Here is a 20459-nt window from a genome sequence, read left to right on the forward strand (position 1 = left end):
GTGAAAGACACCAATTAGTTGAAGAAGGAAGAAGCTAGAAAGGAATTTTTGCTCTCAAAATCGGTGGATAGAAAAAGAGTAGTAAAGAAAAAATCCTGTATGACCTAGTGACCCAAAGACATGGCAGTAAGATCATCCTGACCACAGACAGAAATGACTGTCTACTTACATCAATCTTCCCTTTTATGCTACTCTAGGGTATCAGATAAGTTCAGTTTACCAGAAATAGCTCTACAGAAATAGGTCTATAACCATATATAAACATTTTTTCTTCTGTGCTACTCTAGTTTTCAAAAATCACTTTTAAACCATGCCACTATTTTTAAGCTAGATTTCTGCAGCTTAACTGGCCTAACACTTCAAAACAAGGTAGTCGTCAAGAGACTTCCAATGATGGAAGTGGGCTGGTGGTCAAGCCTGATTGTTCACTGAAAGCAGCACCGTGCCTGGACTTTCACACAGGAAGAACACTTTGCTTAAACATGTTCAATTAATTTATTTTGCAAATATTTTATTGGAGAATAACAATCAGAATCCACATTTGTTCCCCAATCCCTTGGAAATGCATGTACTTCTCAATGGAACTAAATAAATGCTTGCCAAGAGCAAACCTATTTCCAGTGAAGCTGTCAAGTGTGACAAGAGCTCACACAAAATGACACTGATGTAGGTCTATCAGTTCTACCAAGTGACTCCCAGCTTACTTTATTATAAATGAGATCAGGATCCTTTTCAGTCTTCAATGGAAGCAAAATCTAACCCATGAAGATGCATCTGCACTTCAGTATTCAGCAAAATGGAAGTGATGAATCACACTTCTGCCCTAAGAGTGACACAAAGGAGCAATCAGCCTGAGCTGATGTTCTGGCACTAGTAAGAACATACTCGTGATTCCCCATGTTGTTGGTTTCTCATTCTTTCAGATGAAATTCCCATCGATTGCAGTAGCATCATATACAGTCACTAATAATATTCACAGTGCCTTGCATCTAAAAAAACTTCAAAGCATGCAAAAAAGATGTTTAGCATCATTTTACTAGTTATAAAGATAGAACTGACACTTGAGTTAAAGCTTCCTTTTGAATTAATACCGCATGGTACTTTGAGACTGGAAGTGAAAATGTCTTGTGAAGTTCTTTAGCTATTACAAAAATTTAGTCAGAATATAATTTTGAAAACAGGAAATCAGGTTGGTCCTCTAAACTTTACTAAAAAGTTCAGTGAGATCTAGGATGACCATAAATTGAGCTATCAGATGTATGGGACAGTTGAAAGGTAGCACATTAGGCAGCACAGAGAAAACCAAAGCATATAGGTCTGTTGGTTCAGTACTTATTTCAGGAGAAGAATGCAACCTGATCACTAGCTTCACTACACCTGGTATCACCCTAAATCCAACTTGAAGTCTTACCTGATCAATAAGTCTCAACTGCTTATTTTCCAAGAGTACAATTCCGGGTAATACAGCAAGCAGAGAAACAAAAAGCTGGACCACACTAGAGTGGAAAACCAAATCATAATGCCTATATAGTATTTTAACTCCTTAAAGCATTGCAAGGCATTGGCTAATTAATTTACAGCATCTATGAAGACAGTGAATAAGACCTTGTTCTTTATGTACAGATTCACCCAGACTAAATTGCAGGGATCATGGAAAAATTGCTTATAATAAGACCATAAGTACGATGGTAAGATCAAACGTGTTTTCAAAGAAAGCCAGGGTACCAGTTCAATTATGTGTTAGGAAATGAACAGATGAGTAGGTGGCTGCCTAGCAGTACTCTTATCTGCTAACATTCCTCTCTGTGTCCATAAGTTACCTCTGAGAATAAATGTTAAATGGACCCTCACAGAAAAGGGTCATTCATTTCTTCAATTCTGTAGTTTAAAAAGAGACAAACACTTGGGTGTTTGTTTGTTTTTGTTTTTGTTTTTTTTTTTTTAACTTAAATTCTGCATTATCTTCTAACTAATTTTTGTTCTTTATACACTTAGTGCTCCAGCATACAACAAATATTCTCTTCTCGCTTAATCAAACAATCCTGTTAGAAATATTAAGTCTTTCGGAGACAAAATGAATGGCAGACCATGGGGATTCAAGAGTAAGGGGTAAAAGGTAAGTCACAGTTGTAATTCCAATTAATTTGCTGTTTCCTGTCAGCAGTGACTACAGAATACAGGCCATCATTTCCAAGCTGGTGGGGCCAGATGGTGTGATGTGATCAGATAATATTAATGGTTGCATGCTGCCTTCTCTTGACTAGTCAAAAACGCTGCGCCTCACTCTTTTTGAGGATAGGGCTGCAGAGCCAAGGAGCTCTGTCATTCTAAGGAAACCCGACACAGGAATTTCTCTGTATTCAGATAGGCTTTGGTGTCCATCCTTGGTACCTGAAGTTTTAGAAACTCTCTTTCCTTCATAATTTTTCTGAGCATACTATCATAATACTGGGAATATTTTCAAATACTGAAGAGAGCGGAGCAAAAACCCTCTTCAAAACAGATTCCAATTTAAATTTTTTATTCAGGGCTGTGGATCTTTGCTCCAAGGGCGCTTCCCTTCTATACTCCAAAATATGCTCTAAGGCAGTGTTTGGAAAGCCAAAGCAGAACTCACAACAAGTCATCTACTTTACTCCCCATCACGATTTGACACTTCACAAAGGATGAGGAGTTTCTTTCATTGCACTGGAAACAACCACAGTATGTTACGTTCTTCGCCTGATCCTTGAAAGAGAAATACAGGATTCTTTTCAACTCTTTCAGTCCCATCAGCACCTGACTGCTTCAGTCAGGAAGCATTTCTAATATCCTGACTCAGCAGCACCTTATGCTATGAAGCCTTCACACACATCTGGATTGCAGCACACTAATCATGAGTAGCTACAAAGCCTTAACACATCTGGATTGAACTACACTAATAATGGATAATTGTGGGAAAATGAAAAAACTCCTGTTGGAGTATAAGCCTTGCTCGTTACATCCGCTGCATATGAAGAATATACCAAGATTCAGACCTTTGTTCCTGTCATTACTTACTGAACATCGGTTCTCATGAACAGCAACCCAAAGTTGGATACCTTTTTGATCCTAGAGCTCTATCTTAAAATGGATTGGGCCAATCCCTCAGTGCTTAGCAATTATTCATTTAAAATATTAATCAACTTAAGTAGTGACTTCAAATCTATGATGACTTCAGGATTTCTTGTGTTATTTTCCATTCTCAAAATCTATCCTTAATATTGAAAGCCCATGTAAACAACTCCTGCAGGCAATCAAGGAAATTTTCGATCTTAAATAATACAGTTTTTAATTTTGATCTATTTCCAAGACATATTTTCTTCTTAATTTAGAGTACTTCATTGGTGGTAGATGGCAATGCCATCTGCCCATAGTAAGCAATATTATTTTTCTAATATCACTTCCTTATGTTTTAATTTGAAAGATTTAATATCTACGGTATATGTTCTGATACTCCGCATATTTTCTTCTTTTGTAAACACTAAACCAACAATTTGAACAATTTGTCTTTTTAATCTGTAACTGTAAAACATAATCAAAAACGTATACAGATTTTATAATGATTTAAAAAGAATCACATATCTTTGTACTTATATATATATATATATATATATATATATATATATATATAAATAATATATATATCCTTTAGCAACAAAAACACTCCAAAACCTAGACTAGAAGAAAATATTTTTAACTAAATTACATTATCAAATTTCATGCAATTTCTATTAATAATATCAAGGAAAATCTGGTTTTGTTTTTCATACTGAAGTGGTACATCTGATCTTCTCAGGCACAAATGCTATTTTTAAATAAAAACTACTTCTATAAATATTTCAGCTTTAAACACCCATAACTCAGTTTCTCTCTCTCTTTTTTTTTTTTTTTTTTTTTTTTTTTTTAAGATCTATAACTGCAGCAGAGCCTTTGAGAGGTTAAACATCCACAAAAAAAACGAACATCCACATAATGACCGCTAGTAGCATTTCCCCCTGTTCAAAGCATACTGTCCATAATTCAGAGGACAAGACAAGGTCACTAATAAACATCAGTGAACTGTGCCTGCTTTTGCAAGTTTCACATAAAAATCGTGCATCCCTAAAAACACAAAGCAGACATAATAGATTGGTTTAATTCACATCAGAGCACACATAAACACAAGAAACTAATCATCTTTCGATTGCAACAGGCTCTGACTCAATTATTTTGCAACACTAGCAGACCCATCCTTTGTATAGGGTTAAAAGAAGGGAAAAGAGTAGTTTTGTAACCTAAAACAATTAGAACTAGTGCCAAAGACTAATTCAGCTTCTTTCAGACAAAAGTAAAGACTGTATTTTGCCTGTCATGGTCTGCACAGCTGGCAAAACTGAACACGGAAAAAATAAAAATTCACATCATGAATGTGTCACCAATCAAATTATCATCTCCCATGGGAAATCACACAGGTAAGAAGGGTGGGACTAAAATTTATATTTATTCTAAACATTATTTATTTTGAATGTTATAATTTCTTATTCTGAATGTTACATGTGATTCCTGAATGGGCTGAGGGGACCACTTTCAGCACAGCTGTGTCACAGAATATTGGATTAAAAAAAAAAAAAAAAAAAACACTCCATGTTCCCCTAATTAAGCCATCTTCAGCTCTGAAAGGAGAAAAGCAAAAACAGCAACAACAAACAAACAGGAAAAAAAAATAACAACAGCAACAAACAAAAAGCAATGCCAAGCAAACTGAACCATGAGTTAAAAGCTGAAATGCTGGGGGGAAATACTGGGTACTCACGAATTTACTTGGTATAATCTTGGCCTACGAAGCACCAACACATGGAAGTTCCTTACAAGTAGTACAGAGAAGGTACTCCTGAATCATTTACTCAATTAAAAACAGAGCAGCGAGGCAGTGGAGCGTGGTCATCCTTAATACCCAAGTGACAACTACCGTTAAGTAATCAGAGAAAGATCAATGACCTCTGAATTACTTAAGACCTTCATTACTACAGACACCTCCTCTTGTTTTGTAGCTTACCAAACACATGGAAACTGCTGAAGTTCCAGAGGATAAACCAGAGTATACCTTACAATATAGTCACTGCATTTGAATAAAAGAGATCCCTACTAGACATCCCTCCTCTTTCCAAAAAGAAGAAAGAATGTTCGATGTATTTTATTTTTGTGTTTCTTCAGTACTTGACGCTATTTAAGGTACCATGACATTTGCATCTTCTTTATACTTTCTTCTTAGGTTTTCATTTTTACCCCTACTTAGCTTTCCAGGTTCAAAGCACATTCAAAGGACCCTGAAGAAAGGACAACTTCTTCCTTAAATATTGGTTTCAAGACACACCTTGACTTAGCTACTGCCATGTCCTCCACCCTCTCCTCCCCAGCCAGCGCACAGAGGCACTGAGGATGTTTGGGCCACCATCTCTGCACCTTTCTCCTCCCTCTGTGAGGCACAGTGGAAGCTGGTATCCTCTGGGATAAGCTGGGAAACACAGACTGCTTGCTGCAGGGTAATTTTAATATTGAAACGTGCAGAAATGGGAACAAGAACCACTCAACATCTCCTCGCTAACTGCATCTCTGCCTAGGTACACCCCCAAGCTTTTCAGCCTCTTGTAACACTGAACCAAGTCAACTTCTCTCTCTGCTGTGCAACTTTCTGAAGTCAAAGCCACATTTACTTCAGTGGCTAATGCAGCAGCCCTAAACAGATAGGAAACTACCAAGTTTTTCTGGAGATCCTTTGAGAAGGAACCACTGCAAGTTCACAGGTTAACAGGGAAGACTGGGAAAATCGTTTTATCTCTAACCTCCAAGCTATCTTGCCTCTTCGCTCATATTGAGCGATTGTGTCTCTTTACCTACCTTTTTCTTAAAAAATAATAATAATAATAAAATGAATGTAATATTTCTGCATCTCACTGAGAATCTTTGTGAAATTATTTTAGATCTTGTAATAAAAGAACTAAAATCCATACTCGTACTTTGGTAATACCTTAGATGAGTGCATAAAAACGTCTCCCTATAATTTGATTCTCATTCAAAAATAAGCCAATTCTACACAACAAAAGTAGAAGGCAACACTACCTTAAGACACTCATTTTAGATTTTGATAGCAAAGTTTTAAACGTCTGGATTTAAATTTCTCAGGTTGAATTTATTCTGCAAGTTTCTAGGGTAGAAAAAAAAATCAGTCATTTCTAAGGGAAGGCTGAAAAGTGCTTTTTCCTGCAATGTTCAAAAATTCATATACTAGAAACTCCCAGCAAGAATGGGTAATACATGCTTCAGAGCTAGAACTTCCAATCTAACAAGCAGAATAGCCCAAACTTCAAGGACTTCAGTCGTATATACAACTTATTTTTTAATATAATTTTAATTTGACAAGAGTTGTGGTTTCCATATGCTCAGGATGAAAGAAGAGCAATATATGGGGCATACATCCCAGACCAAGAGTCACTGATCTAAGAAGCTACCCTAAAACAGCAGCAGATCTCTACCATTCCTCTGCTCAAAAGAGAATAACTCAAATTCTGCACAGGTGCTATCCCTGTTTTCTCTTTAGGACTGACATAACAGAATAATCACCTGCACTTATTAACTGTTACTCCCATTTTCCAAATGGCAAAATAGGTGCTATGAATAGAAGTGTTTCAGCTGTTTTAATAAACTATGCTGCAATAGCCTTCCATATATTTTAATTTAGGGGTGGTGAAAGCATGCATGTTTTAGGAGATGCATACCAAGAAAATTACATCCAAAAGACTCTATGAAAGAAACAAGAATTAAGCCTGGCTGAGTAACCTTGTAATTCTGTTTCCATGGAGTTATGTCTTACAATATTTAAATTATGTTCAAGTACTACTTTCTGACAGGGCCAGAGGAATTCCTTTCTTCTGTGATACTGATTTATCTTCTCTGCCTTTAGAACCAAAGGATTGAGCAAAAAGGTCATATTTCCAGCAAAATCTCTGCCCCTACGAAAAAGATGCATCTCCACACAGAACCAAGGTAGTGTTAGTGTAGCTCCAGGCAGGCATCACATCACAGTCTCTGTTGATGGATGACCAGGCAAAAGCAGTCTGTATTCAATTATTTTTAACTATGACATAGTTGTTTGGAGATAGCCACCCTAGCCTCTGATACTGCAAATCAAAATGTCATCCTTCTCCATAACCAAGATCTTCGTGATCCTCTAATGAAACTGAGTAACAACAGTGAATTCTCCATCAAGTTTAGTGTGACAAAGACCCTTCTTGCCTTTATATTTCTAGCAGAGCATGTTTCTCACTTTGGAATGGCATCGTGATGGACAAGTTCATTAAACATTGAAAAAAATTTGAATGCAGGGTTTGGTAGACAGAACCCAACTTACACAGTCATCCCAAAAATGTGACTTGTCATTTGCAGATTATCAGCTGTTCTTCTGGGACATTAAGTATCTCTATGAGCCTGGGCCTTTATGACCTAATTAATTCAGTCATATTTTTCAGTAATCTGCTGTTTTCCTTGTCCTTTGGTAGGATAAGAAAATGTCCTACTTTTCAACAGTACCCTCATGAATGTCCTATCTTCAAAGAGGGATAAAAAATAAAAATGGAAATACTTCCAATTGTGAATGTGTATATAGATGATGTACAGTAGTAATACAGTGAATACTGTTTCACTTCTATAACTTGATATACTTTTAGTGTTTTTAACATTAAAATGAGTATATTTCAGTTATAGTGTTGAATATCTGGAAATTTAGTATTCAGCACAAGAAATAGCATTACAAGATTGATATGACTGTGCTAAGTATACACCTTGTAAATTTAAGAAGCTTTTTTTCCTGGAGCTTTACATACTTTTAAACATGTGCTAGTCTGCACTATAGCATGTCCTAATTTTTATCTGTAAGTATATAATACATATGTGTATAGTTGACATTTTTCCCCACAAAACAACTTTCTAGAGTTCAGGGAGACTCAAACTTAATTTTTCAACTCAAAATATCAAATCCCTTCTTCATTTGCTTTTCTTTGCTTTGTTTACAATGAACAAGCAAAGCAAACTGATCGTTTTCATAATGCATTCTTTTTTCCTCATACAACGCATGAAAAAATATCTTGAAAAGCACACAAATATTTGCATAAGAACTAGCACATGGCCAGAGAAACATTTCTAATCTAGTTGAAAGAAGGTTACTAACTGCTCTGAACAGATGTGTATAATAAGATATTTATATAGTTGTACATTTGCTAGAATGCTATGTGAAAAAAAATATCTTAGTGTTTGATTCCTTGGGCCTCTCTTCTCTAAGGCCCATATCCTAACAGCATGCTGGGCCTGCACTCCAGAAAGTCACCTTTTGGATGGCTCCTTGTAGTCCGCTTGTCTAGAATAATGATACGTGGCTCAAAAGCAGGTGCTAAGTTACTTCTTCGTTGGGTAACTCAACCGTTGACATGAGCAGTAAAGTCAGTTCACTTCCACAGAACTAACAGCAATACCTGATCTTATTAGCCTTTTTACTCTCCTGAGGATCTTTATGTAATGCTGCATTAGTAGCCTTTACTAAATTAGAAAACCAAAAGGGAAGATAAATCAATATGAATGTACATTTGCTGATATCGATTTTTCCCCTCATAGCCAGCATGGGAATATTGTGGCTCCTATTAATATAAAGAGTGGGAGAACTTTAAACAGTTCGGTCTGGCTAATTACCCAGTAGCTTCACAGACTTATTCAAACTTCTTTAATCTGTAATTTGGAGCTATACATTTCATGAAATGAAAGCCTTCTCATGAATAATCACATGAAAATCCTGACGACAATTTCCTGATGCAGATTATCAATGAGATGACTAGGACAAGCATTCAGCCTCGTGAAAAACAATGAATACGTATGAAAAAACTAAGGTTGAGAACAGTCTAGGCTGCAGCAAAAATTATATTCTGCAGTCTGAAATCCTCAAGGAGTAAGCAAGGGACGCAGTGGAATCACAGCTCTGGATCTCAGAAGAAATTTCAGCTTGCTTACCAATCTGATGGGCAGGATCCTGCAGGTGACTGTCTTGTAAGGCAAAGTGGCCAAGGCCAGGTGTTTGGTGCTCATGGGCAACCTCTTCAGTGCACAGGAACACACCATAGGCAGAAATTGAGCAAGTGTGGCAGAAAGCTAGCATGGATGAACAAGGGAACTATGACTCTGCTCAAATGAGGAAGGGGGAAAAACAGGAAGCATGCAGAAGGCAGAAGCATGGAAGCACAGAAGGTAGAGACACAGGAATAGGGTGTACCAGAGGAATATATGGTCATTGCTCAAGAATTCAAGGATGAAGTCAGGAAAGCCAATGCTTAAAGGCAGCTGGAAACAGTGGGAGAGGTGAAGGGCAAGAAGACTTCTATAAACAAAGTGGAGGCCAAAGGAGCACTAATAAAAATATGGACCTACAGCTCAGCGCAGCAGGGAAACTAGTAGCACATTTCCCTAAGGCACTGAAATCGAGGCCAATAATGTGTAACACATTTATTAAGAATTAGGTTTATCAGAGAGTGCACTCTCAGCTACCTTGTGGAGGATGCCAAACTGGGGGAGCAGTCTGTGCTGGAAGGCAGAGCTGCTGTTCGGAAGCACTGCATCAGGCTGGAGAAACCGGCTGACAGGAACCACGTGAGCCACAGCTCAGTGGTGGCAAACACAAAATCCTACCTCTGGGATGGAACAAGAGCCCAGAAAGCAGTTCTGCAGGAAAGGACCAGCAGATCCTGGTAGACAAGAAGGTGAATGTAAGCAAGCAGCAGGACCTTGCTGTGAAGAAGGCCAACCATATCCTGGACCATATTAGCATGAGTGTTGCCATCAGGTCACAGGGAAGCTTTTCTAAGAGACAACGGAAGAGTTGTCTCAATTCATCTCAGAACAGAGATGATACTCCTCAGCACCTTAGGACACCTGAGAATCAATGAAGCCACAAACTTAACACAATTAGAATTCTAACATAGCAAGACGGATTTGCAATGTGAAAAGAGAATCCCATAAGCCAACCCAACTTACATAGTTACATTAAATGAAGTTGGAGTCATCATTTGTGGACTTAAATATATTCATTAAGTCCTAGAAGGAATCAAACTTGAGAAAATCTTTGTATCATTACTTGATGTGCTTTAAGAACAGGTAAAATTAACACCCCTACCCCCACGCCTTTTTTTGATTAAAAACAGGAATTATACTAATTAAAACTCAGACAAAACAACCTGGTTTATATATTTTTGCAAAAAGTAATAACCAGGATATGATGTTAAACATAGCATCTTTCACCTTTTTCTCCCTTTACATCCTTAATCACATTTCAAATTCCAGTCTGAATTGATACACAGCTACTTTTAGGACATAATATAACTGCTATTTATCAGTTGGAATTAATGACTCTATGACATTTGAAAAATGCAGAACTGTCTCCTGGCATCATGCAGGGGGCTTCTACATCTTGTGACTAGTGTTGCCAAGTAGCAGGAAGGACAGAGAGGCCTTCTAGCAGGCCTTATCCTTTGACATGCTCCCCCAGTCATCACTACAACATTTCTCTCGATGATCCAACTTCTCCTGCAATTGTCTATACCCCTTTCCTCCTCAAGCCAGCAGAGAAAATGCCTGTTCTGTATCCCTCAGAAACTACTCAGAGACAAAGAGACAGAAACATACATGATGCAATAGCTGTCTCCTGGTTGCTCAGCTCTGAGCGAGGAGACTCTCCATACATCCTGTTCTGTAACAGCAACAGCTTCCAACTAGGTCATATCACAAGCAGTGATTAAAGTGACCTAAAAAATGGTCATGGCAGAAGGGCAGCTTCCAGCAGTGCCAACACGTTGTTTACCTATCCTTGTGCTCAACATTTCATTCCATCTAGACCCCAACACATCCCTCTTACTCTACTCAGAGTTAAAACTACCTGTTTTGTTTTTTAAACGTAACATCTTTACCAACTCTGTCCTTTGCATTTTCTTCCTCGTTTGTCTCCCCCCTGCCACAAGCCTCCTGCACTGTTGCCCCCACACTAGTCCTGCTGTCCACTACACCTCAGCTCTACCTCTAATCCTGCTCTCTCCTTTACAATCCAGTTTGCTAATCTGTCTCATACACTTCCTCCCCCTCCCTCCCACCCCTTCACTTTTCCTTTCCCCCCTTCTTTTGTGCTCAGGACTAAGATTCTTTCAGACTCAGGAACAAATGTTCTGTTTTTTTCCCATCAAAAGAGGAAGAAAAATCCTATTAATCAGAACAAGGACCAAATGTGTTTTCTAATGGTCTAACAGGTGTTTAACATCTTTGTTAATGACCTGCATAATAGGGCAAAGTGCACCTCCAGATGTTAAAACTGTGAGGAGCAGCTGAGGAGAAGAAGGCCATGTTGCCACCCAGAGGAACCTCAACAGGCTGGAGAAGTGGGCTGACAGAAGCTCATCGAGTCCCACGAGGAGAAGCGCAGAGCCCTGCCCCTGGGGAGGAACAGCCCCAGGCACCAGGACGTGCTGGGGGCCGCCCAGCTGGAAAGCTGGTCAAGGGACAATCTCCCTTACAATGCAAGGCTGAGAGTTAGGAGAGAGGAGAAGTCTAACATAGGTGTCCTCGGTCTCTTTTGGACTTGTTAGGTTTACTACAATTTAAGTGACGCAGCAATTCCTGTATACGCCACCAAGCAAATTCAACTGAACCCTGTAGGATTAATTTGGGATGATAATAAAATCGACACATTTGCACAAGCCAGCAGGAAAAATAAGAGGAAGAAATAAACCCAGTCTTGCTACTCCTATGGAAGTTTTCTGTTGAGAAATCTCTAGTTCACATTTCTGCCACGCAAGGTAATATGCCTCTAAATTTAATCTGACAGAAGACATAGCACAGCGTCACTAGAAAATGACAAAACCAGATTGTAGAAGAAGGACTGCCAAACACCTTCACAGCTCTCAGAATTCACCAGGGGAAACAAATTCACACAAGTGTAATAAGCCCAGACTCAGATACCCACTGGAGTTTTGTGGCACTAATACCTTTAGTTTCCACTTCAAAAATCTCATTCAAAGTGCTTAAATCTTCTATTGGATGCCTGCTGGAAGCTGCCTTCACCCAGATCCATCCCTCCTAAAAAACTGGATAGATTGCATTCATTGTTTCCAAGAGAAACACTTCAAATGTTACCAAGTTTTATCATCTGGTATAGTTACACAAACGTGAATCCCTTTTTCTACACAGGCCTTTCTTCCCATATCCACAACCCCAGATCAACACAAATAACAATCAAAATGAAAAAAAAAAAAAAAAAAAAAAAAAAAAAAAAAAAAACAGTGAAACATTCTTAACTTTAAGAGGCAAGTAGCTGCATTTAAAGCATAGAGGTAATTGTATATCTTGCCTAATGAAAGAAAAAAAAAAAAAGATAATTTTCAATTTGAAAGGAAGCCTACTTTAAAACATCTCATTTACGTATGCCAGCCAAATAAAAGTGATCACCCAAACGGTTAGACAAAAGTAGAAAAATCACACTGTTATAGATTAGGTGATCTCATATTATGAAACATGTACAATAGGTATTAAGCCTAATTTTAAATACAGAAAATACATTTAGGGAACATTTACGATCTCTTACCACCTGCAGGAGCAGATCTTTAGTAGCATCAGTATCACAAGCAGCTACCAAATCCACAGAAATCTATGAGGGATACTCAAAGCAGAAAACTTATCTTACTGCTCAATATTTTAGTTTCAAGGATCCATGATTATAAAACTATTTGTATTGGCTTCTAGAGAGCTACAACAGATTTGTTATAATACTGACTATCTTCATTCACCCATACTACTTCTAAAAAAAGCTACAAAATCCTTTATTGGAATTCTTAAGTAAGCACCAACATTCTTCATTAACATGAAAAATATATAAACATTTCTGCCAGTCAACAATACAATAATATAATTTTCCCTCCATGAAGTAATACTGCAACAGCTACGTGTATAGCAGCTGTTGCTACTAGATATATATGTATGTAGCAGCATATATACTATACTACTATAAATGTGTAATAGCAATTCAGAGCTTCTGCTTTCAACAGTTAACTCAAAAAAGCTAATTTGAATGCACAGCACACTTTCACAAAAAGACACTTGGGTGCTAAGGACACATTCCCCTTCTCATAAACTTGCTGCATATACCTACCATGCTGACCAGCCCCAGTACACCTTCAGGCTTACTACCAGCTTCCTAGCAGCAGCAACACAAGCATATCCTTGTGCTGCCTCCATTTCTTTAATATGGCAAGAGCTCCTATGCCAGGTGAGGTGTAAAAATGAGGTCTTGGCTTAATGTAATTACCTAATGGAACTTTTCATATTAGGAATTAATTAAATGACGCCATCTTCTCTGTAGCTGGTTGGAAAATAACCCTTTTAGAGCTACAGGTGTCTGATTCTGCCAAATTAAATGGTGATTACCACAAAGATGTGGTTGGAAAGGTATTTTCTTAGGTAACATATAAATACTGTTACAACTTATTAACCTATGGGGTGTAATAGGTGTGCTTTATCCTCATTGGTATTTTGGTCAATCAACAGTGTAAAGAATGAAGTTGATGGATCAAATCAGGTTACCAGGACAGCAATAAGGTAACAGAATAACTTAGCAAAATAATAACGTAGTCAAAGAAAGAAACAGGCTTTTTGGTAAAAACATAGTTTCATAGAAAAAAGAAGCCAACCTTCTACTGAAAATCGTAGTGAGAGGTAATTATTTCATGCACAGTATATATAATATCAAAACTTCAAAACCAACAATGCCAAAGAATATGATTCCATTTTTCTGTAGACTAACATTTTGCAGAAAATTTCAAGATGGTCTCATAAACTTCACCAGGGATCAATCTTACAAACACAGATGTGCATGCTAATAGCTTACATGTGCCGGAGTTTATTTGGGGGCAGAGGGAGAGTTGTTTTGAATCTGAATGAAAGTAACCAGATTTAGTTTTAATCTAGAGATGGATTTTTTGAATAACTGCACCAGATGAAACTACATAGTCACACCCTATGCTCATTAAGGAACTTTTAGGAAGTAATATGTTGCTAACAAAAAGACTCAAATTGCTTTAACCATTTAGGTTTGGAGTTAAGAAGTGGTCTAAAAATACAACCAAAAATTTCAACCCTTGAGCATGAGGGGAGCATTCAAGAGCTAGCTTCTGAGAGCCTGTAATATATGCCGGGTAAAAAGACTGTACCTTTCTATTGTGCTTGGGAAGAGGTGCAGACAGCCTCCAGCGTGAACCACAGGGGCACTGGTTTTGAGGTGTGAGGGGTACTGGGCTGCAGAGCTGTGAGCACGTCCCCAGCAGTATGTGGAGCATGGGAGAGCAAGCACTGTGGGATCAGCCTGTGTCCACAAGAGCCACCTGCTTTTCCCGGCAAGACGGCACACTGGAAAGCACCTTACAAAGATCCACTGGAAGATCCTCAGGTGGTCCTTGATGCAGAAGAGGAGCCTACCAATGCTGCCTCTAGCACCCTTCTCGCCAGCAGGGGGGCAGCAGGGTTGCTGCCAGACAGTGAGAAAAAATTACGGCAGCCTTGGGGAAGGAATAAAAAGGAAAAGGCAACTACTGTGCAATAACAACTCCAAGGGGGCCAGAGATGAGGAAGTGGAGCAAATGAGGTGCTCAACAGTACATTTTCTCAAGTATGTCCTGCTGTTTATTTTAAAAATTGCTGCTCAGAGGAAGGCCTGAATGTGAACAGACAGGAAAGCGGTCAGTCGAGGCTGTGATCACAGCAGCAGCATGAAGGCTTGTTTTTCAATCAGTTCACTTCCCCGGTCTGACTGGTTCACGCTGTGGCCACAAACACACTCAAGCCAGTACCACACGGAGGTGCCAGAATAGCAGGAATGAATGGCTGGGACCTGGGACAGGGGTGGTGTATGCCCAGCAGTGCCACCAAAGATAGTCATGGGAAATCACACTCTCAATGTCGATAATTTGCTGTAGGAAGCAAGCCTTAGTGCTTACAGTTGCATAGATTCTTAAGCAAAGGCTTAAAGTCTATTTGAAGAATCATTGCAAAAAGGTTTGACCTAAACATATTAATGTTTATCCTTAAAACAGACCTTAAGAACAGCATGCTGTGTGGATTTTGCCTTAAAAATAGTTTGGATATTACCTACGCAAAAGCCCTTTTATACCGTGGCAAAATCAAAGTATTTGTTTGTTTGTTTTAACTGAGTACTATCCAGGTGGGTGGGAGACAAAAATGTGACACTCTAATTATATACTTCATGAAATTATGACATTCTCAAAGCTAGAAAATGACTTTGTTTCATAAACAAGTTACAGCAAAATCATTCTAACTTGATTTGATAGTTATTATGGACTACTGAATTACTGACTGTAAGCAAATGACTGCAACTTAAAGAATCAACCTTTTCAACCTGTGACATTTTTGCTAAAAAGTCCTTAGCTTTCGATGCAGTGAGAATTCACAATCTTTCTCTATTTAACAAGATTTTGTTTCATTTGAACATTTTTAAGTCCCCTATCAAGTGATACCATAACGCATGCCAGAACTAATGGTTTTATTAATTACCTTTACTTCAGGCAAAATGAAAGGAGCAATTATGGCTCACACAGTAAAGCAGTTGGAACCAGTAGAAGGGACCACACGGTGCAACAAAATACACAAAGGCATGATCAGAAGCTTGACAGGTTTGCTGACTAAAAACACAGGGCTGGGGAGCTGTCTGCCCGGCTATGTCAGAAAGTAATCCAGGTGGAAGGCAGTACCAAAGAAGCCACAAGCTGGATACTGGAAACAGCTAAAATTTTTGTCAGGCTTACTTCAAGATATTTAACTTCACAGGTGTTTGCTTGTTTGTTTTGCTTTGTTTTATCCCCAGAGTTCAAGGAAACAGAACCATCTGTGATCTTTGTATGTCAAGAGAAGGGCACAGGAGATGCACTTGACCCAGTCAGGCTCTCTCGCTCACATGAAGAGGAGTGTGGTTATGAGTGCCTGGAAACTAGTAACAGAAGACAATTTAATAAGAAAAAAAATAAAATAAAAATTTGCATCTGTACACTACTTGATCAATGTGAATTATCTTCCCCACTTACGTATTTTTCTCTTTTTGCCATCCTACCCTGTCCATTTCCAGACCAAGGACAACAGTTTCCCTTGTCTACCATAAGCCTCTGTATTTTCATTGCGGGTACAGGATAAGCCGGCTGGAGCTTTGCAATGGAACTGTGAGAGACTTTTTCTTAACAGAAGTATACCAAACCCACCTAAAAACTTCCAAACTCCAAAGCTGTGTTCCATCTGAAACAACGTGGCTTTAGAAAAGGCAAGCTAGGAGTGAGACCTTATTTAAGAGGGTATGTGAGGAGCTTTCTTCTCCCACTATATACTTGTATGGTGAGCTGTAGGCCCTTATTCTTATGAAGACAATTTTCAGCAGCCTTTTGGGCTGCAGCAAAACCTCTGCATTCTCTCCTGGGTCCCAGAGAACAACATTTTCTCTGTGTCCTCTCTGAGAACATGTCCGCTCCTGACTCCACTCAAGAGACACGCTGTCCCTACATTATATACTGTGAATTCCCAGTTTGCTGCCTCTCGGTTATCTTCTGTCCCCAGTTTCACACTATGTATGTGTTTACATCTGGGCTAGCCCAGTTGCTCTTGGAGCTGATGCCAGGGCTCACTTGCTGTATCCCACAACCTCCATCTGGCCTGGAGTGCAAAAGTGCCCTTTTAAAAATGCCACGTATGGGATACTGCAAACAAGCAAAACAGCATCCGTTACCTTGGCCTTTAGTACTTCAGGTTATGCTATCTCTGGAGGGAAATATGTTGCCCTGCTGCTTCCACGTACACATGGTGGTAACTCCTTCCGTAAGTGCTACATGGGTCGTGTGGTGAAACAATATTTGCTGTCACACTGGGTTCAGGCTGGACTCTTAAGCAAGTCCTTTAAGTATAAATGTACGTTATCGAATGTGTCTGCACGCCACACGAAGCTGATATACCCGCTGTAAACTGTTGGCATCGATAGACTGATAGTAAATGTGTACGTGTGACAGGAAAATATGGTGACTAGACCCGCGGTCTTGTCCATCTGTTCCTCTGCAGCTTGTGCAGCTCCGTGTCGGGGCACACTTGTTTATGCTTCCCTGTGCTTGTGTTACATGTATATGTGTGTAAATATATATATTTATTAAAAGGTGTTCCCCCCACAGGCTAACGCGGTGCCCCTCGCGTCGAATCGAGGCGCTCGGCGCTCGATTGCGGCGGGGCGGGGCGGGAGGAGGAGGAAGAGGAGGAGGAGGAGGAGGAGGGCGAAGGCAGCTCCGCTCCGCTCCCTCCCCTCGGCGCTGGATTAGCTGCGCCTCCGAGCAACCCTGTGTTGTTGTCAGGGGGCAAGATGGCGGCGGCGGTGTCCGGGGCCGCCCTGCTGGGCAAGGGGCTGGACATCAGCCTGGCGGCGCTGCGGCAGCACGACCCCTACATCAGCAGCATCGTGGACGTGGCCAGCCAGGTGGCGCTCTACACCTTCGGGCACCGCGCCAACGAGTGGGTACGTCGGGGGACAGCCCCCCCCGGACCCCAAGCCCCGGGGGGCGGGGCGAGAGGAGGCCACGCCCTCTATGGAGGAGGCCCCGCCCCTCTCGCAGCCATGGGGGGGGTGGGGGGGGTGAGGGGGTGGGCGCCATGTTGGGGTGTGAGGGGTCCGTGAGGGACCCTGGGGTGCCCCAGGGGGCTGTGTGTGTGTTAAAAGCCCTGCTGGTGGGGAATGGTGCTGGGTGTCTTCATGGGTGCCTCCAGGGGTGATCAGCACCTGGCTGTTGGTTGAGCAGTGTGGGTTTGAGGGCTGGGTGCTGGCTGCCACACACGTGCTGTGCCCTCAGCTGGCTGCTCCTGGGGGCTGGCAGCAGAGCAGCCCCGCTGTGTGATCATACATCGACCAGCCTTTATCCCGTCCACACCTCCTACATCATCCAGCCTTTATCCCGTCCACAACTCCTACATCATCCAGCCTTTATCCCGTCCACAACTCCTCACAAAACTGGCCCCACAAACCCTGCTCGCTTGCCGCCATCCCATGGAGCTGTGGGGCTTGTTTCATGGCTTTGCTGGGAGGTGTGATGCTCTCAGGGCTGGTAAAAGAAAGAAAAAAAGGGGCTTGCTTGTGTTTGGCAAACCCTCGCTTCAACTTCTTTTGATGTCTTTTTGTTCAGGAGAAGACAGATGTGGAGGGAACGCTGTTTGTTTACACAAGGTGAGAGCGCTGTGTTTTAACATTTGAAAGTGATCTGTGGATGTGGAGAAGCCAGCTGGCTGAGTGAAGGAAAATGCTCTGAATCACCTCATACTCAAAGGTGAAAAGAAACTGATGCTGGCAAAGAAATGCAGGGAAGAAAACACAGGGAAGTAGGCATCACCGTTTATGTGGATAAGACTAAATCTTGATATGGGTGAACCATAGGAATCTGCACAGCTGTCTTAAATAGAACATGACATTTGCAGTTTTAAGGAGTCCAAACAAAAAACAAAGAGTGAAATAAATAATGATACTCCTTAAAGTAAAAGAATAGTAGAATTTCATCCAGCATGCAGTTTTTTTTCAATGTTCGCTTTTTGCACCGGGTCTGGCTGTAACTTTTCAGAGCTTTTATTTGATCATTTACTCTACCATCTAGCTCTGTTGAAAAGCATGCCCTATGTTTGGGTATGTGCCCAGCCAAGGTAGTGCCCTAGCATTTCCGTGTCACTGAAGTTAAAACCAGAAAAAGGCTTGATGAGCAGATCATGCAGTAGCTGCTCGGATGGGACACTGAAGCAGAAATTTTCTCCTTCAACATTCGTGCTTTTGAGGATCCAGTGGGAGAACTGAGAAAGCAGAAGATTGTTTGCAGTGGTCAAGAGGTGTGTGTGAAGTGAAGTGACAAATGGACAGGGAGGCCCAAGAGACTGTGAGCTTCGTGTGAAGTAGGAAAGGCAGTTTTAATATTTTTGAGCTCTTTTGTGCCAGCAGTCGAAATAATAATGAATAACTTTTCTAAGCTTCTCTTAGGTAAGCGGAAAAGAATGAAAAGGTGAGATAAGATGCTTTTATAATTACCACTACAAAATTAAAGAACTGACCCCTGGCTGCGCTAGCAGTAGGCAGAGGTAGCTGTTTCTGTGCTGCAAAACAGAGGTAGTATTTCTCTGGTATGTTGGATTTAAAACTCCAGAAATGACAGCATGTAACCTGGCACTTGTAGTATCTGCGATCTTTTATCGTTGTTCTTGTTGGTTGAGGAAGTTTCCATTTACAGGCAGAGATAGCTACCCTTCCTGCCATGTAGGCAACTATACAGAACAGGTTGTGATCTGTGAGCAACATTACACAGGGCCCTCCCCATCAATTTTAACTTTATGTCCTGTGGCTTTGAACAATGACATAAAATCATGTGGAAAAAAAACATTGCTAACAGACTGCAGGTTGGAGTCTACTGGTGTTTTTGTCACTTCTTATTACTGTTACGACAATGTAAAGTAATGCTGCCCTTTCACTGGAGTTGATTTTATCACAAATTGCAAATTCTGAGGAAGAGTCAAAAATCAGACTTCCCACTGAGTTAATACCAGTGGAAATGGACTGGTGGTTTGTTATTTTATTTTATTATTTTTTTTTTTTTAAGTCCTGATTGTTGCAAACAAGGATTCTTGTTAAGGGTTCCAGTTGTGTTTAATTTCATGTTGCTTCCTACCCTCTAATGTAGGTCCCTGTGCTTTGGATTTTGTAGAGATGTCCACCAACAGGCAATTAGCAGAGATGGCAACGTTACCAAAATTCTAACTATCGTCATTTTCTTTATTGCCATAACATTGTTTGAAAGTAATGTTTCCTGTCTGGGTGGTGATAGGCTTAACAGCTCACATTAATAAAAATCATCTAACTGTCTTGAAGTGTAACCCCCCATGAGCAAGCATAATGATGTGCATACTTATGTAAGTCCCAAACAGGATTTTCAATACCATTCTCAATTGTTAGCTGAACGTTAAAAGTAATAAAATACTGTGCTCTTTGCCCGTGACCGAATCTTACTAATTGCTGTTTTCTACTCTAGCAGGAAGCTATCAAGTAGATGGTGGTTGGAAAACGTGGTGCCAGTGATCTGGAATTAAGTGGCACTTAGTTACATCTTGCCTGTTCAGAAGTTTTGTAGGCCTTATAGCTTGAAACAAAAACTGGACAGGCATATATGATTAATGCTATGACTAAAGTATTACACCTCAAATGGTAGTGTCACAGTTGCTGCATGCTCTCTGCAGCTACTGTGGGACCAGTGGTGCTTCTGTTGTTTCTCGTGTAGAATATAGGGTTTTGAAAAAAATAAAAAGGATTGTATGAAAGACTA

The 20459-nt window shown here is 40.2% G+C and overlaps 2 protein-coding genes across 2 annotated transcripts in view; one reads left to right on the plus strand and one right to left on the minus strand.

Annotated features, from left to right (window-relative positions):
• Positions 1-20459, minus strand: part of CACNA1C (calcium voltage-gated channel subunit alpha1 C) — a gene marked incomplete at both ends in the record, with an annotated part of 472734 nt that overhangs the window by 441387 nt on the left and 10888 nt on the right. The window lies entirely within an intron of this gene.
• Positions 17476-20459, plus strand: part of DCP1B (decapping mRNA 1B) — a 44324-nt gene continuing 41340 nt past the window's right edge. The window contains exons 1-2 of the mRNA XM_084282183.1: positions 17476-17629; positions 18291-18331. Of these exons, the coding sequence (XP_084138309.1) occupies positions 17477-17629; positions 18291-18331 (194 nt within the window). The 5' untranslated portion in view covers position 17476. The remainder of the gene's footprint in view (positions 17630-18290; positions 18332-20459) is intronic.

This window comes from Netta rufina, assembly GCF_964035555.1.
Source record: "Netta rufina genome assembly, chromosome: 1".
Taxonomy (NCBI): domain Eukaryota; kingdom Metazoa; phylum Chordata; class Aves; order Anseriformes; family Anatidae; genus Netta; species Netta rufina.